Source organism: Xyrauchen texanus, chromosome 29, assembly GCF_025860055.1.
Source record: "Xyrauchen texanus isolate HMW12.3.18 chromosome 29, RBS_HiC_50CHRs, whole genome shotgun sequence".
NCBI classification, from domain to species: domain Eukaryota; kingdom Metazoa; phylum Chordata; class Actinopteri; order Cypriniformes; family Catostomidae; genus Xyrauchen; species Xyrauchen texanus.
This window is the reverse complement of record NC_068304.1, coordinates 27129212-27154762: the sequence shown is the minus strand read 5'-3', so window position 1 is coordinate 27154762 and position 25551 is coordinate 27129212. Positions and strand designations below refer to the sequence as shown.

The 25551-nt window shown below is 39.1% G+C and overlaps 1 protein-coding gene across 1 annotated transcript in view; it reads right to left on the bottom strand.

The window, feature by feature from the left end:
* LOC127623290 (mitogen-activated protein kinase kinase kinase 10-like) overlaps nucleotides 1-25551 on the bottom strand; it is a 46640-nt gene that overhangs the window by 4384 nt on the left and 16705 nt on the right. The window contains exons 2-10 of the mRNA XM_052097683.1: nucleotides 10665-10845; nucleotides 10434-10582; nucleotides 10064-10239; nucleotides 9212-9458; nucleotides 5920-6042; nucleotides 5253-5391; nucleotides 5059-5165; nucleotides 4464-4702; nucleotides 3390-3924 (exon numbers count right to left, since the gene is read on the bottom strand). Coding sequence (XP_051953643.1) covers nucleotides 3390-3924; nucleotides 4464-4702; nucleotides 5059-5165; nucleotides 5253-5391; nucleotides 5920-6042; nucleotides 9212-9458; nucleotides 10064-10239; nucleotides 10434-10582; nucleotides 10665-10845 — 1896 coding nt within the window. The remainder of the gene's footprint in view (nucleotides 1-3389; nucleotides 3925-4463; nucleotides 4703-5058; nucleotides 5166-5252; nucleotides 5392-5919; nucleotides 6043-9211; nucleotides 9459-10063; nucleotides 10240-10433; nucleotides 10583-10664; nucleotides 10846-25551) is intronic.

Below are 25551 nucleotides of genomic sequence, written 5' to 3'. Positions count from 1 at the left end.
GGACAGGGCCTATGACCGTGAACCACAATAGTCACATCTATGAGGTAATTCAACTGTAGAATAATTTTTAATGTCATAGGATGTCATAGGTTAATATCTTTTGCAGCACTTAAACGTGTTAATCCAGAAGGCCAGTATTTATACAGAGGTCTCTGTACAGGTTTATTAATGTAATTATAATTTACGCACTGCTGAATTTTCATCGAGATCAGTTAATGTATGCAGAAGTTATAACACACTTCCTTGCTTTTATGCTCCGTTTATGTGCTTTTTGGAGCTTCAAATATTCATTTGCAATGTGTTCCACATTCAAACCAAAATATCTGACCTTCTGTTGGTCTGAGCTAATGACTGTAAATTGAAAAGTTGTCCGGCTCCCTCCCCCTCCCCTCCCCACACACACACACAGAATTGGCAGGGGGCACTTTGTCAGAGAGAGAGAAAAACACAGAATGGGAGGGGTCACTCTGTCTGTCAGAGAGAGAAAAATTCCAAGAAATCCACATTCAAACCACAATTTCTGACTTTCTGTTGGTCGGAGCTAATGACTGTAAATTAGAAAGTTGTTTGGCTTGACGAGAACAATATACACGCCGAGTTTTGTAACTGTAGATAGAACTAACTAAGTTATAACACACTTTATGTGTCCTTTTTTAGTCCTAAATTAATTTCCTCACCACGGCCAAACCGTTCGAGATATCAAAAATCCGTCCGCAATGTAGCATCCTCAATGTCTTGACTTCATGCTGACCGAGTTTGGTGGCGATTGGATTAATTCTCTAGGAGGAATATATATAATTCCAGAGCATGTGTTTCCAAACAACCCATAATAGCCGACTTCCTGTTGGGCTGGCGTAAAACTTAGAGCACGAAAGATGTTCGGCCCGATGAGATCTACAAGTGTACCGAGTTTCATATTATTACATGCAAGCATGTTTGATATATGGACAAGTGTTCGAATCCCATTCCAGGGGGCGCTGTCGAGCCCCCCTGCCACGTCCGGGTACCATCTTCGGTCCGACCCTGATGGCCGCTGGTTCCGACCTGTGTGCAAAGTTTCAAGAGTTTTCGAGCACGTTAAGGGCCCCAAAACCTTGAAAAACAGAAATAAAAGCATTCTCACTCATCAGCCAAATCAGCACCCTCCCCACAGACACAGAGAGACGTAGGGTCAGTGAGAGAGGGAGAGAAAATTCTCCAAAACATCCACATTCAAACCAAAATATCTGACTTTCTGTTGGTCTGAGCTAAAGACTGTAAATTAGAAAGTTGTCCGGCTCGATGAGAACAATATCATTTCTGAGATTTGTGACTGTGGGTCAAAGTGTAAACCAACCCCCTCACTTTTGTCAAAAGGTGGCGCTACTGAGCCCTTGCACCACGCCTGTTTCTGAAACTTTGCACATGTCTACTGGCTAATAAATGTGATGTTTCTATCGAGTTTCATGCAATTTCAAGTATGCTAAGAGTCTCAAAAGCATCAAAAAAGAATATTCAAGTTTGAAGCATTGCCGCGGCAACAGGTATCGAAGATATCAATAATCCTTTCACATGTCTACATCTGCCGTGTGTTTACATTATACACCTAATGTTTTAAGTAAATTGGGTAAAAATAAGAGGGTGATTTCAAAGCATTTTGAAAGTGACACACTTCCTTCTGCCAGTTGGAGGCGCTATAACTTTGACTCACAATAGTCACATCCATGTGATCGGCCTGTTACAGCGAACACACTGCTGAAGATTCATCGAGATCAATTAATGTATGGAGAAGTTATAACACACTTCCTGTTTCTCTTTTCGCGCCATCATTTCGTTTCCTCGCCACGGCCAAACCGTTCGAGATATCAAAAATCCGCTGTCAGTTTTTCATCCTCAATGTCTTGACTTCATGCTGACTGAGTTTCGTGGCAATTGATGGAATTCTCTAGGAGGAGTATTTCACATTCCATTGCATGCGTTTTCCAATGAACCCTAAATAGACGATTTCCTGTTGGGCTGGGGTAAAAAGTAAAGTATGAAGGATATATGAAACAATGAGATCTATATGTGTACCAAGTTTCATATTATTACATGCAAGCGTGTTTGATTTATGGACCAAGTTTTCAGACCCCGTTCCAGGGGGCGCCGTCAAGCCCCCCTGCCACGCCCGGGTACCAGCTTCAGCCCGGCCCTAATGGCCACGGGTTCTGACCCTTGTGCAAAGTTTCAAGAGTTTTAGAGCACGTTAAGAGCCCCAAAAGTGCCCCTAAAGTCGTAAGAAAAATAATATTCTAACGAAAACAATAGGGCCTTGCCTTTTCAAGGCTTGGGCCCTAAAAATAATTGTACTACAGTAATTTATTGTACACATAATTTGTTGTTTTGCTGTAAAATATGAGCCCTGAAATTCATCTAATAACAACTGCATCTAACGTCTTATTTAAAGGAGTCATGGGATGCCTTTTTTTTATTCTGAGTGTCTATTTGCCACACAGTGCAGCTATTTGCACCCTAACACTTAATATTTCATTTAATACTACTTAAAATAATAGTTAAAATGAAAAAAAATTTGACTTCATGGCAGTGATTTGGTCATGGTAAATGTTGGGGAGTGCAGACAAGGGTTGGATCCGGAGGCGGGGTCTGTCGATCGCACTGTCACGTGAAACCATGGTTACAGTAGTAAAACCAAGGTTATGTTTTCTCCGGTAAGGTTAAGGTTAGGTTTAGGGGTGAATGTAGTCTGTGGGACTCTAAATAAACACAATAAACACACTCCAGCGATGCCCATACTGTATGCATTTAAATATGGGTGCAAATACTATTTAAAACCATTGGCACCAGGGCGCAATTAGCATTTACCATTATTTGCACCAGGGGTTGGGTGTAAATAATATTTGCCACTATTTATCCTGGGTGTAAATTGCATATATCATTATTTGCACTAGGGTGCAAATAGCATCTGACACAATGTGCACCAGGGTGCAGTTAGTATCTACCATTATTTGCACCAGGGTTGGGGTCCAAATAATATCAGTCATTATTTGCACTGGGGTATAAATAAAATATACCATTATTTGCACCAGGGTGCAAAACCATCTGCCTTTTTTATTATTTTAATATGTTCCTTGAGGTTTACTTATAATATTAAAGTATTTTGTTGTCATATATTTGTAAAACATGATACATTTCCACCCTCATTCTGACCCACTGCATGATACAAATGTCTAACACAGTGTGACACCACAGTGTGGAGGAAGTAGAGAACGAGTCGTTTTGGCAGCTTGGTTTCAATAAATGCTTTTTTTTTTTTTTTTGGAGTTCTTAATGTTTTTATAATAAACACTTATATGCCAAAAAATTTCATGACCCCTATAAAATGTCCATTCAAGTGCAATGAAATGTCGTACCTGTGTATGGTGTATTGGTGGGGGCTGGTGGAGGAGGAAAAGGCATACATCCATCAGAGGGGGTGCGGCGATGCCCCACAACTGTTTTTGCTCGAGGACGGATTGCACCATCAGAGGGTGTGCGGCGATGCCCACGGTTCAGTGCCATGGTTGCGGAGACATGGGTGGGTGTGAGGGACTGATTGGGCTCTCGTTTGAAGCTCTCTGCCTTCAGGTCTAGCAGAGGATTTAATGCTGGAGTGGGAGAAACCACTGGGAGGGCACTGCTAGGGGTCGGGGCAAAGTCATCGGGATCAGAGGGCAACAGGGACTTGGTGGAGTTGCAGTCAGAGAGGGAGGAGAGGGAAAGAAGTGTGACTGAGGGAGAGGGGTCCATACTGGGCATGGTGGAGTCATGATGGCGGTTGTTGGAGAGGGACAGTGTCAGCGTGCGGCTGGGTGGAGAGGTGCTGCGTCTAAATCGGCCTGTGCGCTGGAACAGGCCCTCCTTCTTCTTCCTCTGCTCCTCTCGCTGGTCCTGCTCATCTAGACTCAACTGTAGGCAGAATGCAGAATATGTTTTGGACACGTGCCTTTTAAGATTCCATAAAAACTTTTGGCACCACCCCACTCACGTTATCCTTCGCCATCATTCATTTTACATTCAAATGTTTTTATCACATTCTTTCTGATAATATTTCAGATATTCTATCTTTCTTTAATGAAAATAGTGTTTAAAACTGGATTTTTCTTAACAACTGTTAAATTCCCTGATAGTACCAGGTTTTCCATGACCGTGGGGACCTTGTAGATGGTGGACGAGCATGGCCATGCTGTTCTATGGCAAAATGTACTTGTTTACCAGCATGGCTTGCCTAATAAAACTGGTTGACCAAGGAAACATTACTGGTTCAGATCGTTAAGAAACATGGTGATGACACCAGCATAATGGAACCAGTCTCCAAAACCTTTTAAGCTGTCCTATCCAAACTCTTTCTTTTCTATCTTTTACTCTGGCTCTCCAATTAACTACAATTTCTATATCTATTCTGTATCTTTATCATTAGTTTGTTCTACTCCGCTTATGTTTTGTACCTGTTTTCGTCCCAGCTGAAAGATGTCAGATCCAAGGCCCACAGCGGCCAGGATGGAGGCACAACCCAGCAGCAGCAGGTCACTCTTCTTCCTCTGGCTGCAGCGTCTCAGTGAATCCTGTGAGCCTCCACCCGGCCCTACACCTGCTGATCCTAAGCCCACCTCATCCATCGCCCCATTATTGATCAGGTCTGGGGCAAGTCGAGCTGGGGAATTGTCTTCAAACTCACAGTTCTCCTCTACAAAGAAGAGGGGGGTAAATAAATAACACTGAATAGAGAGAAACAAACCACAAAAAGTTAAGTAAGCCATACTTAAATATTCCATTGGAATGTCAATGCATTATATAACTAAATATCAAACCAAGTAGCATAACCAAACAAATGACCCTAGACATTTTTTCAAATCTAACTAGTCATTTAATCTATAGTATAACTTTAAATCCAACTGGTCCCAAGGTCATCTCGAGTGACCAGTTTTCATGGGCTTTTCCAGGCCTGAATCCTACCTGGTATTTCCAGGTTTCGCATGACCGTGGGAACCCTGGATGATTGTTAAAGGGCCACTGTATTAGCAGAACTTGTCTCTTACTCACCCATTTCATTTAGGCTTGAGAACCCTGTCATGGGAGCATGTTTTGGGGACTTGCCCAAATTTGGAGCACTAGAGGACCACACCTTGCCCTCCCCAAGTGATTTCAACCTACAAAAAAAAACATGAAAGTTACCAAACTGTCCCAAAAAAGGTTGAAAATATTCTGGAGTAAAGTCTGGCCAGACTATAGTGTACCTGTCTTCTCCACCCAGTCTCTCTCGCTGATGTGTGGAGCTGGGCCCCCATGTTCGGCCCTTCTTCTTGGTCCCTGCCAGGTCCTCTTTTTTACACACTGCTGTTCTGCCCCATGTCTTTCTCCCATCATTGGGTGTCACTATATCACACATGTCAGTGACAGTCATATTAACATACAGACTTTAAGATGCTTAAAATTACAAATGTATTAGTAAACAATATACAGCTATTGTAAACATCTTTGTAATAGTATTGGTGTATTAAACAAAGTGTACAAGTCTCAATGCTCTTTTAAGGGTCAAGGCATTGATTCTTGGCACATGGCAATGCAGGTCTTCATCAAAATGTACTACACTGTGCAGCAATCTACTCTGGTCCTTATTAATTTTTTTTATATCCACCTTTTACTTGAATAAGGAAGAGTTCCACGATTTATAACTGTTTTTGTTTTCAGGTCTCCAGTGTTTTTAGTCAACTTCATAACTACTTAAATTTATTATGACAGCCAACGACTGCAGAAGTTAACTCTTTTAGAACTAATATAATCTAATTAACACTTAAAATGAATGTTGTTCACCATTTGGATCACTCATTTCGCTAGTGTTTAGTGTTTCTTAAGCAGACCAGAACCAGAACACAGTCTAGTGATGTCTCTGTTGTCACTTACAGCGTATGGCTCTGAGGCGAGGGATGACCCCTGGGCTGGCTGGAGGAGTGGTGCTCTCACTACCCTGACCTTTCCTCTTGTCCACACTGGGTGAAGCTTGCACCGTAATCTTATGCTCAAATCCTAAAGCAGAAACATGCTATCAGAGATTAATGGAATGATTAACAGCTTAACATTTTCAATACATTTTATTAATGATTTAGGCTCATTACCAGCAATGAGCAAAGTAATTTACAATTGGTAAATCTGACAGATTTTTTTTCTTCCATTTTACCACACAGTGGCCCAAATTATTTGGAATCTTTATATACACTTCAAAACAACAGAATGCCTTTGCATTATAAATGTCAAACGAATGCCATTTATTGTAAAGAAATATAGCACAAACCCCTTTGTCAAGCACATGTTTTACAAAAAAAAGGTTTCACATTATAAATAATGAATGTCTATATATATATAATAAATAAAGACAAAATATATATATTTCAAACATGTGCTTGACAAATTTATTATAAATAAAAAAAACAAAAAAAATCCCATGTACATAAGTATTCACAGCCTTTGTCATGACACTCAAAATTGAGCTCAGGTGCATCCCGTTTCCTCTGCTCATCCTGGAGATTTTTTTACAACTTGATTGGAGTCAACCTGTGGTAAATTCAGTTGATTGGACATGATTTGGGAAGGCACACATCTGTCTATATAAGGTCCCACAGTTAACAGTGCAGATCACAATTATGTCCAGGGAATTGTTTGTAGACCTCCGAGACAGGATTGTATCAAGGCACAGATCTGGGGAAGGGTACAGAAAAACATCTGCAGCATTGAAGGTCCCAATGACCACAGTGGCCTCCATCATCATCTGTAAATCGAAGAAGTTTGGAACCACCAGGACTCTTCCTAGAGCTGGCCGCCAGGCCAAACTGAGCGATCGGGGGAGAAGGGCCTTAGTCAGGGAGGTGACCAAGAACCCGATGATCACTCTGACAGAGCTTCAGCATTTCTCTATGGAGAGAGGAGAACCTTCCAGAAGAACAACCATCCCTGCAGCACTCCACCAATCAGGCCTGTATTGTAGAGTGGCCAGACGGAAGCCACTCCTCAGTAAAAGGCACATGACCATAAGAAACCAAATATGAAACATAGATTGAACTCTTTGGCCTGAATGGCAAGTATCATATCTGGAGGAAACCAGACACCGCTCATCACCTGGCTAATACCATCCCTAAAGTGAAGCATAGTGGTGGCAGCATCATGCTGTGGGGATGTTTTTCAGTGGCAGGAACTGGGAGACTAGTCAGGATCGAGGGAAAGATGAATGCAGCAAAGTATAGAGACATCCTTGATGAAAACATTCTCCAGAGCGCTCTGGACCTTAGACAGGGGCGAAGGTTCATCTTCCAACAGGACAACGACCCTATGCACACAGCCAAGATAACAAACAAGTGGCTACGTGACAACTCTGTGAATGTCCTTGAGTGGCCCAGCCAGAGCCCAGACTTGAACCCGATTGAACATATCTGGAGAGATCTGAAAATGGCTGTGCACTGATGCTTCCCATCCAACTTGATGGAACTTGAGAGGTCCTGCGAAGAAGAATTGGAGAATCTCCCCAAAAATAGGTGTGCCAAGCTTGTAGCATCATACACAAAAATACTTCAACAAAGTATTGAGCAAAGGCTGTGAATACTTATGTACATGTGATCATTTTTTATTTTTAATACATTTGCAAAGATTTCAAACAAACTTCTTTCACGTTGTCATTATGGGGTATTGTTTGTAGAATTTTGAGGAAAATAATGAATTTAATCCATTTTGGAATAAGGCTGTAACATAACAAAATGTGGAAAAAGTGAAGTGCTGTGAATACTTTCCGGGTGCACTGTACACAGTACTGTGCAAACATCTTAGAATCATTATGTTTCACAGAAACATATCTCTTAAAATTTTTATTTTTTTACTGTATATTCTGCTTTTAGTGTAACAGTAGGACATATACATTTTAGATTTCAACATTTCCTTTACAAATAGAAGAACAAGGAGCCCTACAACAGAGATTATGGCCCCCACAGAGCCCTGATCTCTGCATCATTGAGTCAGTCTGGGATTACATGAAGAGACAGAAGCAACTGAGAGAGCCTAAATAGTTAGAAGAACTGTGGCAAGTTCTCAAATAGCTTGGAACATCCTATATGCCAACAACCAAGAGAAACTGTGTCCAGGTGTACCTAGGAGAACTGGTGCTGTTTTGAAGGCAAAGTTTGTCAAATATTGATTAAACTTTTTGTGTGGAATTGTATGACATTAATTAATAAATGAAAACTATTTATGGCATTATTTATATATATTTTATTTAATAACGTGTTTAGACACTTTCAGGTTGTAAAACCTTTGTGGAACTTATCCTTTGTTTTTGTGTTGAACTACACTGATCAGTCACAACATTAACATTAACACTAACTGCTGATCTACTGGGATTTTCATGCAGACGGGCTGGTATGAGTATTTCTGTAACTGCTGATCTCCTGGGATTTTCACACACAGCAGTCTCTAGAATTTACTCAGAATGGTGCCAAAAACAAAAAACATCCAGTGAGTGGCAGTTCTGTGGACTGAAATGCCTTGTTGATGAGAGAGGTCAACAGAGAATGGCCAGACTGGTTCAAATTGACAAAGTCTATGGTAACTCAGATAACCGCTCTTTACAATTGTGGTGAGATGAATAGCATCTCAGAATGCTGTTCTGAGATGTGGGTTGGCACGGTTTTGACAGCACGCGGGGGACCTACACAATATTAGGCAGGTCATTTTAGTGTTGTTGCTGATCAGTGTATACCAGTCATTACACTGCTAGGACACCTGTTCACCTTAATTTGAGGAGAACGGACATCATACATCGAAAAACTAAAAATCATCTTGAGACCATTTGGTCAAACAAACAAACAAACAAACAAACAAACACAAAAATAGCTCAGAAAAGTGAATTTTGTTTTCAGAAATGTCTTGCATCATTTGTTTGCAGATGCCACACTTGATATTTTGAAATCTAATGCATAGAAATCTGAACATTATGCAGTAAGAATGGCTTAGTTCCTGTAGCTCAACTGGTAGAGCTTGGCACTAGCAACGGCAATAAATCTGATGCCTTGAATACACTCAAGTCCCTTTCGATAAAAGTGCCTGTCAAATGCATAAATGTAAATGTAAATTCTCAGTTTTAAATTTGAAGTCTTTTAACTCAAAAAGCAATATACTCTTTGCAAATAACTAAACATGTATAGATTCCACACACCAGAGGGCAGACTAATGCAGTTACTGTCCCTTCCCAGTTTGAGGAGTCGGCTCTTTTTGAAGTTGCCTTTGCGCTTTTTCACTTGTGGTTTCTCTTGGTACATCTGGTGAATGATTATGTTGAGCTCTCTCTCAACAATGTCGATCTCCCGCTCGGCTAATTCTTGCTCGCGCCTCCTCAGATGCTCCTCCTGCTCTCTCTGCTCCTCGGCTGCCCGTGCAAGAGCTTCCTCCCAAGATTGCAACTCCTAATGAACAAGAGGTTATTTAGACCACTGATCCTTTTAATTTTGCATCTTGTGTAATTTCTCTAAACATAAATGATTCGATATTCCCTTGCACTATGCTCTCTTTGTTGCAATTTGTATAATGGTTTACAATACTTGTGTGTGTATTTGTTACACTGGTGTACTATATGGGTAGTTGTCTTTACTTTTTTTTTTTTATACCAACATCAAGGTTTTAGGTTAAATTTATGTATATGAATATATGTGGGAAGTGTATAGATAAGGTACGGTATTGTTTTCACAATAGTTTATCACCTTTTTTAACAAGTACAAATATTCCTTTAAGTCTCTCAATGAATGAATTGTGAATTATTAGGTCAAAAGTATTAGCAAAATGCTGTTAAAAATAGTTTTAGATGGATATAGCATGCCACATGTTCAGATACAGTGTCATCTGGCAGTTCAATCTAAATTAAACAATGCATTTAATTAACCAGGTTTCCTTTATCAGTCCTTAGTGTCTCGCACACGCTTGAGTGTTCTACCCTTTCAAAGAAATTTGCGTTAACCAAAGTATACTTTGACCGTAAGGCAACCGGTTGAATCGGGTCTGTAGGCTACCTTACCTTCTCTTTCGCCCGTAATTCATCAAACATCTGCTGGATCTCCAGCCTCCAATCCTCCTGCAGAGAATGAAAGGACTCCAGGGGCATCTGGAACATGGCAGACTGCTCAATGGCTTGCAGCCTCCTCAGGATACTCCCAAAATCGGGACGACCATGCGGGTTAGGACACCAACACTCTGTAGATAGCGAAAGGTTTGAATTAATAGTGATAAAAAGTAATTTTCAAAAGAAGGAATTTTGTAATTTGAGAGTGTTTTATGTCAGGGTTAAAGAATGAACAAAGACAGCATATTGTAACTGGGTAACGATCATTGCAATTTATGTACAGATAAATGTTTTATTTTATTCAAGCAAAAATATTTGTTCAAACCTGCCAGCAGCTGTGCAAAGGGTTCAGGGCAGGTAGATGGGATAGGTAAAGTCAGCTTGTTCATGGCAACACCGTAAGCTACAGCCAAAGCATCGATTTCCCGGTATGGCACCTCACCAGTGAGCAGCTCCCAGAGTAACACTCCAAAACTGACACAAAAAAAGACCACATTCAGGCACAAAATTTCCAGTTAGACCATAACAGACAGGCTGATGGAGGACGGAGACTTACCTCCACACATCACTGCTTTTGGAGAATAAGGACAGCTTGATGACCTCAGGAGCCATCCAGGCGTATGTGCCTGCCGCGCTCATCTTTGTGGTGCGGTGCCACTCCCGTGCAAGCCCAAAGTCTGTGATTTTCAGAGTCTTTCCGTTCAGGTCGTCTCTCTCGAAAGGCTCCAGAATCAGAACTGAGGGAGGAGTGAAATGAAGAACAGAGATATATGAAGCCAGAGTGGGTTGGAAGGAATAGAAATGAATGGAGCGAACTTTGGCTAACTACTGAAATCAAACCAATGAGGCTTTTGTGAAATAAGATATTTCTAAATAATGAATAGTGGATTAGCATAACGGTAACAACTTCGGCATATAATATCCAGGAAGACTTCTCGGTGGTACTTGCAAGAAGCCAAACCAGTCGGACGTTCATAAAAAGACTCTCTGGCATACTTTGACTTTACACAAAGATAGCAAACAATTTACTTGACTTGCACTTGAGAAAAAACTAATGTGCAAACATCTGATTTATCTGGATTAACACACTTTGAGTCATATGAGATGGGTTAGGGTAGGAATTTGTCAACACAATGACAATTTAAAGAAAACGACATATAACTGCAACTGGCACCAAAAACTTTCTAGAAAATAACATATTAATTTTGGGGCTTTTGTGATCTTGATTTGTACTTGGTTCTTACCCTACAATGCTCTCATACTAGCGGTGTTTCATTTGTAAACAAATCTTTTAAGTGAATGTATCATTCTCAGCTTCTGGCGAGAAGATGTAATCTAAAGAAATTATCATTTAACAAAGAACTGAATCAAAATGAACCATGAATCTAAATTCCCGCCATTATTTGGAAAATCCCTGCCGATAACTGCAGCTAGCATCTACAGATCATCTAAAACCTTTTACTTTTGTAATGTGGAATTTTACCCTTTTTTCTGTTCTCCTTTTCCAATTGTTTATATAGTCAACATGACACAGCATTCATAACTACTTTCTATTTTTGTAATTGTAATGTTTCATTGATTTATAAGAGGAAAAAAAATAGGGGTTCGCTGATCGATCGGCCACCGATCAAAATCGGCCGATATACGTCTTAAATCCATGATAAGTGATCGGCTGAGCGTGCTTAGAATCAGGGCCAATCTTTACACCCTGCTACTATAATGAATGAGCGCTTTCTCAACCCTTGATACATGACAAAGTGGCCTTTGGAGGGTGAGTTGTTGGCATTCTAAGCATTCAGGAATTTAAACTTCATGATGCAATTCATATCAGGGCCTAACCCCCAATATTCAGATATGGCCAAATTGTCCCCCCCCAAAAAAAATGTATATCCTTGTTGCTGTTCTGCTGCAGTCCCATTATGTGCTGCTGTCTAATTGTCATTAAGTTGTTGCAGGAATAACAAAGTTTTTTTTTTTTGCATGTTTATTAGTCTAACACTGGTCATCAATGTCATTTGAGCCAATCAAATCAATGAAGGTGAGACAGGCAAGTTTAAGAATCTAAGCTGGAACCTCGTGGATTATTCCATCAGCAAGCAGTTCAGGTTAAGAGTGTTTGTGTCATGTAAGATGAAAGTAACTAAATATGCAAAATTTGACTACTGTTTTATGATTAAAACTATTTTCTATTTTGTACGATTCACCGTTTTTAATTGAAAATGTCACGTACAGTACGTAATTAGGTTGTCGATAATACTTGTGAATATGAGTAGTTTTCAGTACGTCAGGCTTAAGATAAAGCATGAATGTGTGTATATTGTAAAGGAATTTAATGAATGTGGTAAACTGGCAAGCTTTTGAAGGAACTTTTAAGAAAATTCACTTGACATTGCCTAAGAAAATTATTGCTAAAACACAAATTAGAGCATTATCACCATCAGATAAGAACTGTAACTTGAGGTTTCCATTCAGTTTTTAGGTTGTGACAAGGACAGTGTCATATATTTTTTTTGGAAATAGTATTAGGTAATATTTAACGATCAATTTAAGATTTAAAATAATTTTTATGCTTTATTATTAATATGTCGAGCGCTTATATAATATATTCCTCTGAAGCTCGTATTCTATCAGCCAAAATCAAAAACTTCAGGATCAAAATTTCCTGGTTTGCTGGATCCGCACAAGTGCAACCATAAAAATGCTGCCTCCGGAGGCTGTATATGGAAGTACGATGAAAACTGTTCGGAGACCAGTTTCCATGCATTCAAAACAGATGTCAGTTAAGCCATTAACTGATTAGGCAGCAAGGTAGCAAGTCAGCTGCCTATGTTTTTGGATGCAGACCAAGGTAAAAGTGCTTCACCTGTGTTACAAGTAAATGTTTTATTGAACGTGCACCGCAATTCTCCGCGACATCCACGAACAACTCACCACGCGCCCCACCGAGAGCGAGAATCACATTATAGGGACCACAAGGAGGTTACCCCATGCAACTCTACCCTCCCTAGCAACCGGGCCAATTTGGTTGCTTAGGAGACCTGGCTGGAGTCACTCAGCACGCCCTGGATTCAAACTAGCGACTCCAGAGGTTGGTAGTTAGTGTCTTTACTCGCTGAGCTACCCATGACCCTGATTCAGTATTTTTTGAGTAAATGCGATTACTAATGTGGACATGTCATCCATAGGCGTAGTCATGGTGGGGAAGGTGTGCGGTTCGGTGGGCTGGGGATCTCATCGCTGCTTTTTGCAGATGATGTTGTCTTCATGTCATCAACGGTCCGTGACCTTCAGCTCTCACTGGATCGCTTGGCAGTTGAGTGTGAAGCAGCTGGGATGAGGATTAGCACCTCTAAATCTGAGGCCATGGTTCTCAGCAGGAAACCGATGGAGTGCGTACTCCAGGTAGGGAATGAGGTTTTGCCCCAAGTGAAGGAGTTCAAGTACCTCGGGGTCTTGTTCACGAGTGAGGGGACAATGGAGCGGGAGGTTGGCCGGAGAGTCGGAGCAGCAGGGGCGGTATTGCACTCGCTCTATCGCACCGTTGTCACGAAAAGAGAGCTGAGCCGAAAGGCAAAGCTCTCGATCTACCGGTCAATTTTTGTTCCTACCCTCACCTATGGTCATGAAGGTTGGGTCATGACCGAAAGAACTAGGTCGCGAGTACAAGCGGCCGAAATGGGCTTCCTCAGAAGGGTGGCGGGCTTCTCCCTTAGAGATAGGGTGAGGAGCTCAGTCATCCGTGAGGAGCTCGGAGTAGAGCCGCTGCTCCTTTGCGTTGAAAGGAGTCAGTTGAGGTGGTTTGGGCATCTGGTAAGGATGCCCCCTGGCCGCCTCCCTAGGGAGGTGTTTCAGGCACGTCCAGCTGGGAGGAGGCCTCGGGGAAGACCCAGGACTAGGTGGAGAGATTACATCTCCACACTGGCCTGGGAACGCCTCGGGTCAGCCCAGTCAGAGCTGGTTAATGTGGCTCGGGATAGGGAAGTTTGGGGCCCCCTGCTGGAGCAGCTGCCCCCGCGACCCGACTTCGGATAAGCGGTTGAAGATGGATGGATGGATGGATGGACATGTCATCCATGGTTGCTGGACTACTGTGTGTACTGTTATTTCTTTCTTTCGTATATATTAACAATTTCTTCATGTGCAAATAAATAAAAAAAATGTGATGACTAAACAGAAATCTGAAGAAACTGCTATCTACCATTTAAAATACAAAGTTATTTGTATTAGTTGTTTTGTGTGAAATTGAGTAAATATTGTGCTAAATAAGAGTTTGTTTGTTTTTTTTTAGCAATTTTTGGTTTGTTATTTACTATATTGTGTGATATATCGACAGTGTATTGGCCTATCGGCCACCCTGCTCTCTGGATATTGGCGTCGACCACTAGTTATTATTACCGTAACCTATATTACTGTGTTACTGACGATGCCTAAATAGCTATTTTTACATTCTGTTAACATTATACCATTACACAATAGCCCAAGTGGCTTTGGTGACATCAGGCGAAAAGTAAAGCTGTTTAACTCTAATAAAATCAGAAATGTGTACGAAGATAGCACATTTTGATTTCATGATGACTTCATAATAAAATCTATACAGACTCGGCAGTTTGGATACTTCACTTTTGGAGAGCTCTATATTCTACTGTATATGCTCTATCAAATATTCATCAGCCTGTAGCATGTGTGCAGGCATCACAGAGAAACAAGATCTCCCAGCCAGGGGCCATGTTCTTAAACACACACATGCATCTCTTAAACCTTTCACATAACAGAGTTAAAGTACACGTTAACCAGCCCTAATCAACTGCCTGTGGAGTACAATGTCAATATTTCACAGAAGTAGCATTAGACAACAGACCGATCCCGTCATTGTTATCCATGAATTCAGTCCTGTGTTTACTGAAACTACCAAGATCCACAAACTCAGTGACTTCTGAAACAACATGCAACCAACAATGCACCTTTAATTTATTAGAACAGGAATGATACGTTCCAGGTGGAGGTGTTCAAAACCATATACGGCACTTTCATCCACATGGGACTCAGCAGTCTGCATAATGACTTGAAAGAGTTCTTTCTGTCTTATGTACAATTACAAACATGAGTCACACTGGATGCGATAAATCCCACCAATAAATCATCAATACAATTCCAACTAAGGCTCTCACAAATTTTTCAATACTATACGTTAAGACAGGGAATTTTTGATACCAAGGACCCGCAAATATAAGCCCAATTGCGAGGGGACCTCCTGCCTAAAATCTAAAGGGAAGCTACTGTATATATATATGTTGATGTATAAAGACTAATTTATGCGGCGTTAGAAAAAGTAGTATGCATGACACTATAAAATAACATTGTTTGCTAAATTCAACAACTGGCTAATAATAAACATATAGTCACTGTACTAAAACCAAAATGTATTATAAAATTACCTAGAATGTCTTTAATTACTTTTTATGCACTATGTTGTAATGTAAGATGTATAAACCTAAAGAGAAACATTTTAAATTTAATTCAGAATTACTTGTACAGTGCTTTACACAATACATATTATTCCAAAGCAGTTGTATAGAAAATATTGCCTTACAACCCGCAGTAAGCAAGTCATTGGACAATAGGAGGGCTGTCAATATAGGAAATAATCACAATTAATTAATTTATTTTGGCTTTAGAAAGCAAAATGAAACAATGTCAAATTTAATAAATGTACAGTATGTATTCTTTTTATTTACATTTTTTATTTACATCTCCTAGCTCCCCCTCAACGAACCCCAGTAATACTCTAGCAATAAGGCATACCTGTTAATTACCTCAGAACAGGGAAGAGCTAGACGTTAATTTGTGGTGCCCTGTTATTTCGCTCCTCCCTGTATTTCCGCATGTGTTTCCATGTGTGGGCAGGCTATGGAAATGTTAAGTGTCAAAAGTCAGCTGGACAGGTTTGAGAGGGGTGGAGAAGGGTGGGGTGCAGTGTGCTAATCCTTTATCACCACACATATGCAAATGGGAGGAGGGAGAGAGAGAGAGAGAGAGAGAGGAAGGGAACACAACGCCGGGTTTCTGTTTGACCAGCAGATCACAAGCTCAGGTTTAACAGGTGGAACCTTTCTCTCTCTCCATACACTGTTCACTTCGCAAACACACTGCTTACAAAACACCTCCGCATATTATCACGTGTTTGTGCTGCTGTTAGGCTCAGCATTCCATCCCTCAACATTTATAGAATCAAATCATTCCAATAGATATATGTTATGTCTTTCAAGGACTATCAGGTTATCATGATCTAATTGTCAAATTAATTCAAAATTTTTCACAGCACTTGTTACAAATGGATCTTCTGTGTTAAACATGATGTGTCTTTTACTAATGAGAGAACTTTTAACATGTTTTAAGGGCCTTTAAATGGATAGTTTGAGATTAGAGACCATCAAATTATTTCTTGTAAAAAGATATTCTATTCTTGTTTGAGACATTTTATTATTTGGCACGCTTTCTTAAATGATGTGTTAATTTCAAAATGTATTAAATAATGTATTCTTAAATATCTAAGAATAAGGGGCAAATCAAAATACATTTTTGTGGTAATCAGTATGATGCCACAATTGCTGTCTTGTTCTTTAACTTTCATAATTCCAGAGTGAGTAAATGGCTCACACACATAAGTGAATTGCTGTAACATAAAATGTGATCAATAAAGTGGTCTTATTGAAAAGGCATGACACTAAGATTCTCAAATTCATCATACTGCAAAAAATCCCAATCAAACTATCATTTCTAAAGCAAGATAAATATAATATGTAATCCAATCCTTAATAAAAGGAGGCTGAAATTAGTTTTTGTGTTAATCAACATTAAGCCACAAATGCTGTCAATTGAGATTAACTTGTATTGAGCCCGGAATATTCCTTTAATTAAAATACAATATTTCTCTAAGAATAATGAATAAATAAACAGGGTTTAAAATGGGAAAGGAGGTGGTGGGAGCCGGCTGAACCGTCAAAATAATGGTTTAATGAAAACAAACAAAAAGACACAGAACACAAATGCATACAATGCAGCTGCGTGTGGCTCTCTCTCTCCTGAACTGCTGCATTCCACTGCACTTATCCCTCTCCTCGGCTGATTAGTCTGAATGGAGGCCGGGCGTGCATAGTCACGGCCCGGCCCCACCCTCCTCGTCACAAATATGTCAATAAAACAGTTTACCCAAAAATTTAAATCTGTGGGGGGCTGGGAAGCTCAGCGAGTAAGACGCCGTCTACCACCCCTGAGTTGTGATATGTTTGTGGAGGGTTTTATTGTTGCATAATAGGTACATTTGCAGATAATCGTAAAAATTTTGAAATCTGGATATTTTGATCAGACAATAATCGTACCATCAAAAATTCACATTGTGACATCCCTACTTCTGTCTAACATCAAACACTCGCAAACCGACTATCATATGTGCAGGACATCTACTATAACTCCTTTTCATCATTTTGATACATTCTGTGTATTAAATTGATTTAAATACACACTTCACAATCAGAATCAGATTATGTTAATGGCAATGTCGATAATGCTATCATTCATCTGATTATACACTCTGGAACCTAATCTGCAAAATTTGTAACCTAATTAGCATTTTCTTTATGTCACTATCAGCAGCTACTTGATGTATTGAAGTACAGTATTGTCAATGAACACACATCTGTCAAACACTGCAAACCATGTTCAACTCTGTCAACACTACAGCCAGCGGTTTGACCTTTGACCCTTAGTGATCTGACTGAAGACTTGACTATTTGTCTCTTCAGCAATACATGTTAGCAACATACAATCCAGCCATCACAAAGTCTACACCCAGGAGTTCAAGAGAGGAATAAAAAAATGCAATAATTAAGCAATATGTACAACTGTATGGCTGCAACACTGTATTACTATTGACTTATCATCATCCATATGAGTTATGCGGTAAGGTACAAGAAGCTGTGCTATGTGCATTTCTCAAATAACATACATATTCATCCAGCATGGGGTGATTATATAGCATTCAACTCACATTTGAAAGGTGCTGTTTTCACAGAGGTTTTGCTTGTTGCCACATTCACCATTAATTACATTTGTTCCGTCAGGCCAGCATCACGGCCAGGTAACTCCAGCCCTTCTGCTAAAAAGGGCATGCCGCAGCCATTGAGTGCATAAAGTGTCTAATATACCACACTCCACATAACTTCATTTCTTACGTTATTATTCACATTTTACCACATTCTGGTTGAAAAAGTACACCATCTGGGTACTCATAACACTTTCTTTTTGTTGCAATTTAGTGTGAACACTACTCGCACTATGAAATGGTGTAGAATTGTGCTGAAGTGAATTTTTTAAGAACTATCCATTTTATAATATCTCATGTGTAATCATAAGAAACACATTCTCTCGCCCACTTAATGCTGTCCTCCTTGCATCCCTAAAGCTTTCTGAAAAGGTCTTAATCAATCAGTGAGTCAGCCACTATCTTCTAATCCGGAGGCATGAATTCTCCTCTCAGTGCAAAGTATAGTGCACACTCAGCAGGATATATAAGGGTAAATAGGAACTGTCTCCTAAAGGCAGGAAAAGCTGGTACTGTGGCTAAATCAGGTCCCTTGTTCCTCCACCCCCCCTTTTTTTAGCCCTGGTACATACTTAAAACCTAAATAAGTTGACTCTACTCGATAGATTGATTCAACTCGTTCTTTACTATATAAGTTAAGCAACTAGATGAAATTCAGCTATACCATTTAAATATTGTTGTTTCAACTTAAGAATTTTGGTTGAAATGACTCAAATTTAGATCATGCAATAACACAGCCCAAATAAAGAAGATTATTACAGACTCTAGGTCAATCATTAAATACTTAAATAAAAACTTAATTCTCCACTAAAATGCATAATATACCTGCATTTCAGTTGCACATGCACAAGGTGAACTTAGAAAGATCACCCTAATGGAGTCTTCACACAAAACAAGTACTGGTTTTGCAAAACCTCTATAAATTATTCATAGCAACTATTTAAATGCCCCTATCAATTCCCTTCGACCAAGGAAACATAATTAAATAAATTAAGTGCAGGAGATTCTGGATATTTCCCAAATCCTCAATTTTGTACTCTATTGTTTGAGTCATTAACACACAATTTTAATTCTACAGAAATTTAAGATAAATAAGTTAAATGAACAGAGTTTTAAGTTATGAATTTCAAGTAATGTTTAATTAAGACAACTTGATTTTCCCAGCGATGACAACATTAGGGTTTACAGTACCTCATGCTGACATAGCAATTTGAATCCTTCACCTTTTTAAAGGTTCCTATTTTCTAGTCTGCTCATGGTCTATATGCTTGCTTCTGCTTTGAAAATATCTCCCTCTGAATACATTGTTATATACAGTGGGCCATACTGAAAATCCTAATTTAAACCTGGATCTAAACTGAAAGTTTTAGGATTTTGAAAAATCTAAAACAATGAAATATTATGATGTAAAATTAATAAGAACTCAAGATTTCTAGGTCACTAATCAAATCAGCAAATTTGTGACTTTGTTAACACCTTTGAACAAAAGGTCAGATTTCCTTGTTCCCATTGAAGCACACAAGATGCTTTTTGGACCATTCTTAAATCATGCCGGGATAACATGGATCATCAGGTTTTGCACAACTTGTGGTGGAGTCCATGCCAGCTCAAGTGTAGGCTGTCATTAAAAAAGAGAAGCATATGAAATACTTGGAAATTCTGAAAATCTAAATTTTTTAATAACATTTTCTGCTTAAATTGTTATGCTGATAATATGATTGCAATGAAAATATTTGTATTACATTAGAAAAATGCAAAATATAAGCATTTTCACAAATGGAATTCAAAAGACTTTTGGATCCCTCAGTCTGTATATGTGCTGTACAGTATGTATTCAATATATTTCTGTACTGATAACACTCTTATTTAGTTCTTTTTAGCACAGTAACATGCACACACTTCAAAGCAGAATTTCACTAAAAAGGTTACTGACTAAGAGTGCTGGTGGCAAGCATGGCACCGGCCCAATCAGCAGAGGCATGACTAAACTGGGCAGGGCTTGTCTGGACCGATCAGTGAGAGTGACCCCCTTCTCCTCCCTATCCTCGGCAGTCTCTGGGAGGCTACATTTTCTATTTATCACTGTGCCCTACAGACAATCCCTCTCATCCCCCTCTCTCCTATATTCTCTCGGTCTCTCTTTGCCTACCTCCCTCCATTCCCTTCGCTGTCGACTGCTGAGGCATCCAATCTTATATTCAATCAAAGGAGGAGAGAGAGAAAGATTGAGGCATGGTGATGAGAATGGATGAAAAAGAGACAGGAGAAGAAAGGAAGGATGCAAGGAAAAGAGGAAATAGGGCATATCATCTGTGGGTGTGTGTGTGTGTGTGTGAGTGTGTGTGTGTGTACAGCCATGAACTTGTACTCTCAGGCTTGTAGCTTTGTGTGCACTTTTATCTGTGGTTACAAAACAGAGGGAGTAACGAGGATATTTTAGACAGTAAGCAGCATCAGGAAAGATGGATAAAGAAAGAAATGAGATACAGAAAAAAAAATGAAAGAAGGACTAAAGCAAAGCTATATCTGGCAATCTGTCTCACTCTGGTTTATCTGGCTCTAGTGTCTAATGTAACACTCATCATTTTGACAGACATATGTATTTAATAAAATATGTTTAACGAGATAGTTCGCCTAAAAATGAAAAATCTGTCATCATTTACTTCACAGCTCTTTCCATACAACAACAGTTCATAGAGATTATGTCTGAGGGAGATTAAGCTCTGAAAATACCAAAAAGCACCATAAAAGTAGTTACTGCCCACTACAATCTAAGGGGCCGTTTACAGTATCTCGAGCGCAGGTGTCTGTAAGACGAGTGCAATGGTCAAATATCCCAATTGGGAGTGAAAACCGTGTAAAACTGTGTTTGGTTTGTGTACAGCTCTCTACCCATGCGTTATGCGCCAGGATACGTGAACAAGCTTTTCTCAAGAATTAGCAGAGGAGAGCAGGGCAGAAGTAAACATTTTTAGTGGATCAAGACTGAATTTTTTTGTTTATTTCTCACCCAAAAAGATCGTATTGCTTTAGAACATATGGATTAAACTGCTTGAGTCGTATGGATTATTTTCATGCTGCCTTTATGTCTTTATGACTTACATTGTATGGACAAAAACACATCACATATCCCTAAAAAAATATCTGTGTTCTGCAGAAGAAAAAAAGTCATACAAGATTGCATAAGAGTAAATGATGACAGAATTATAATTTGTGGGCAAACAATTTGTTTTAATATAGCACACCAGTTGTACGGACTACTTTTATGGTGCTACTAAGGTGTTTTTATGACATTGTTGGATTTTAAAGGTAAAATGTAAATTCAGTCATTGTTTACACTCCCCTGTGTCGTTATAACCCCATATAGCTTTCTTTCTTTTTCTTAATGTAAAAGGGAGAAATTGTGAAAAAAATTTGTGATCAGTAATTTCATACATGACGTTTATGGTGACCAAATCTTCAAGCTTCAAAAACATGCAAAAGAATAATTCAGATGTCTAATAAATTATTCATGAGACTCATGAGGTTTGGTGAGAAACAAACCAAAATCGAATGTATTATTTAGTGAAACTGTTGGTTGCGTTCAACGTCGGTTGCTGTCGTCTTCACATTCATGAGACAACAAATGAGGTTGGGCATAGAAATGCATCTGTTCTCCAACTACAAACTCATCAGACGTGTAGTAAGTTTGGTTCTCAGGATTGTGTGCAGCTGTGTTGTGTCCCGTTGTTTCTATCTCTCTATCACTTTGGTGGACCTGCTTTTAGATTAACCAAGCGAGTTGACGCTTGAACATTTCGCGGCGGGGCCGCTTGAACTTGCTCTTGTGCAGTCTCATGAACGCGCGCAGAGGACAGTCAACCATTTCACCAAGTGAGATTTTTGTTTGTTTCTCACCAAACCTCATTGTATGCCTTCACAATAATCATGTGTCTCATGGAATAATTTATTAAGCTTCTAAATTATACTTTTGCAAGCTTTTAAAGCTTGAAAAGGTGGTCAAAATAAACTGCCATTGTATGACATCACTGAGCAAAATTTTCACAATTACTCCCTTTGTGTTAAGAAAAAAAAAGAACGCCATATGGGGTTATAACAACACAGGAGTGAGTAAACAATGACGGAATTATTTGGGTGAACTAACCCTGTAATAACTGTGGACACTATGAACTGTCATTTTATGAAAAAGTCTGTAAAGATTCTTCATCCATTGAAGAGAGAATATCATACAGGTTTACAACATTTTATTTTGGGTGAACTTTTCTTAACTTTAACAGTAAAATATTAAAGTAGATTCAATGTATCTTATATGGTTGTTTTTCTTTCTTTTCTTAAATTTGAAGACCTCATTACTGATACCTTTGGTTGGCTGTAAATGCACCACCAGCGGCTGAATGAGGCTTAATTAGTTCCAGCAAGGCACAATGTTGCCCTCCAGGAAAGATATTATTATGGCTTTGAACCCATGATATCTTCAGCATGGTGAATTTCAGATATTTTGACATTAGATGCTGCTGCATTGTTGTCTGTGCTTTTTAGAAGTTCTTGAGGTTGCACATTCACGATTAGAGTCAAATTTCTGCCCGACTCTTTTCAACTGTCAATATTAGACTGGCTGTAATGTCAATAGATAAAAGTGTAATTAGAACCTGTGCTGTACTGATGGCCTTGTCCTCTGGACATACATTGAGTCTCTTTTAGGGACATTTGGAATGCAAACCACAAACCAGGAACTGCATGAAAATTTGCCTGAACAGGGAGCAGGGACACGAGAACTGTGGGTGAACTCCAGAACATCATTCAACTTCATTCTACCCTTTCTCACTCTGCTTTTTTGAACATCTTAATCAGCCCGACACAGCAACATTGCCTAAACCAATTTTGCCAAATCAACATTGCCTAAACCAAATCTGTATTGTTTTATTTGTTTTTGCCGACCAATTGGAGATAATGGGAGTGTTCTGGAAACCTGTTTGAAACCTGAACTGAATTGAAGACAAGCATTATTTTCTGTTATTTTCCAAATTGCTTTTGGTGATGTGGCATAGAAATGACACACTTCAGCTTTACAAGAATGGGTCACTCAAAAATTCTGACATTTTGAAGAGTCTTAATGCAGCTTTTGCTTAAAGCTTCAATCTATCTGTTGAAATCTCAAATGTTACTGACATAAACTTCAGTTGTTGTAGTGCTGAATGAGCTTCAGTAACAGGACACCTGTGGTGGTAACTGCAAAGCCTCCCTCCCCCACAGGGTTAAATGTACCTTGTGTCAGCTGTGCGGCTGTCAGGCCCCTTTGAGGTAAATGTCACCTGAGGCACATGCAAAGATACATTTTATGACACAAGCAGCACCTGACAGTCACCAAAGCACCTGCCTATCAGAGCTGTTCTGCTAATCTGTATCTAACAGCCAGACTGATCTATCAGTGAAATCGTAAAAAGCAAATGTACTTTTCTTTAACTAAAATCAGTCTGTGCTTATCGAAATTCGAAACACTGCCTACAGTGGCCAAAGTGGTAACTGTTGTTGGGAGTATGGGCACATTTTCCGAGTGAAATGTCCACAGAGGGCACCAAAAGCAAGTTGTCTGATGTACAGGATGTAATACAGTGAAACGGAATGCATATTTTATAAACTACATCCCCCAACCCAAACCCCATACCTCAACCTAACCATCAGTGAGGGAAAAATGCAACCTCCTTGTCACTGATTACGCGAATACGATTACTTCCTGGTTTCAATGCGGGATGCGAAACCAGGTCTTCCACGATGCTGATGCAACGTGCTTCCGGTCACACAACAAGGGAAGATAAATGATTTAGCAGTTGCATAAATGTCTGATAGGAGATTGAGCTTTTCAGTGAGCCAAACTTAGGATTCTGGATCTTTCTAAAACAACATGCTGACTTCCTGTGTGATCATCTTGTACAGTCTATGCCACACAAACCTTTTACGTTTCTTGGATATTCATTAACTTATGTATTATTAATATGCTAATGTACTGTAATTAATTTATTAAAGTCACAAAAACACAATCTAAAAATGTCTTTCTTTATAAAGTCAGTATATTCAAATAACTGATTAAGTATTCAGCTGGTCATGTGATTCTAAAATGGCAGCCCACATGAGGGCGCCCCTCCCCATGTAGAATAAAACAGTTTTTATAAGGTTACTGATAGAGCTGCACGATTCTCTATAAATTGAGAATCATGTTTTTTTGTTGTTGCTTAGAATAAAGATCCCAATTCTGAAAGAAATTCTTATTTCAGTGATTTACAAAACTTGGACATAAGGGTACTAAACAAAGTAACATGTAATTTACTAGATGTTCTGACAAAATGTTCTCTTCTTTAAAGAACGCAATAAAATTGTAAATCAAATATATACTTTTAAAATGTTATTATTGCAACAACAACAAAAAAATCCTGTTAAAAAACTGCATAATAATAAGAATAAAAAAAACAACTTGACCTAAGCCAAGTAAAAAGCAAAAGAAGAAGAAAAAAGCTTCATTAACAGTTCTATGTTAACTTGGTATTGCACTTGTTAGTAAATTTGCAATAAAACGCTGTTAGATGCTTCAAACAGTGCTTTAAGTTTTTTCAGCACCAGCAGCAATTAAACATTAAATCAAATTATAATATAAAACTTTAAAAAGGTAATTTAATGCAAAACAAGACTACTTAAATACTTGACACTTTTTAACTGTGAGATTATTAGATCTACATTAATACTGATTTGATGCAGTAAGAATGCCTGAATGCCTACAACAGACATTATGCAGCTTACATGCATTTCTTTAATATTTAAAGACGAAATATCTTTAATATTTCGTCAAGACAATGGAGATTTAATCCCATCTCTATACACTTGTGATTCATTAACAGCTGTGTTTACATTAATATCGCCTAAAGGTATTTTGATTAATAAACAGCAGAAGTGCTGCATTCATCACGAGTCACAAGCGTACGGGCAGACATGCATGTGAGTGTTTAAAAGCAGTCGGCTGTGATCAAACAGCACACAGGAAGTGAATTTAATCAGATCTTGGTAATGCCATAATTTTTTTAGCATCGGTGGCTATAAAAATATTGAACTGAACAGATTCTGTCACACTCCTAGCTAATCGTAAATGCACCCTGCAGTTTGTAAAGCACTGTGCTGCTGGAAAAACTTCTTTGACCATTGCGTTTTGTTTATTCAGTGTCTCTTGCAGGAGCGCTGTGTTTTGTAGATGCCATACAAAGTTAATCAACGTTTAAAAGTTTGAATAGAAATTTGACCACATTACAAATGCATCATTGTCATTATAGAAATGAGATTGCGTGAGTGTCTGAAT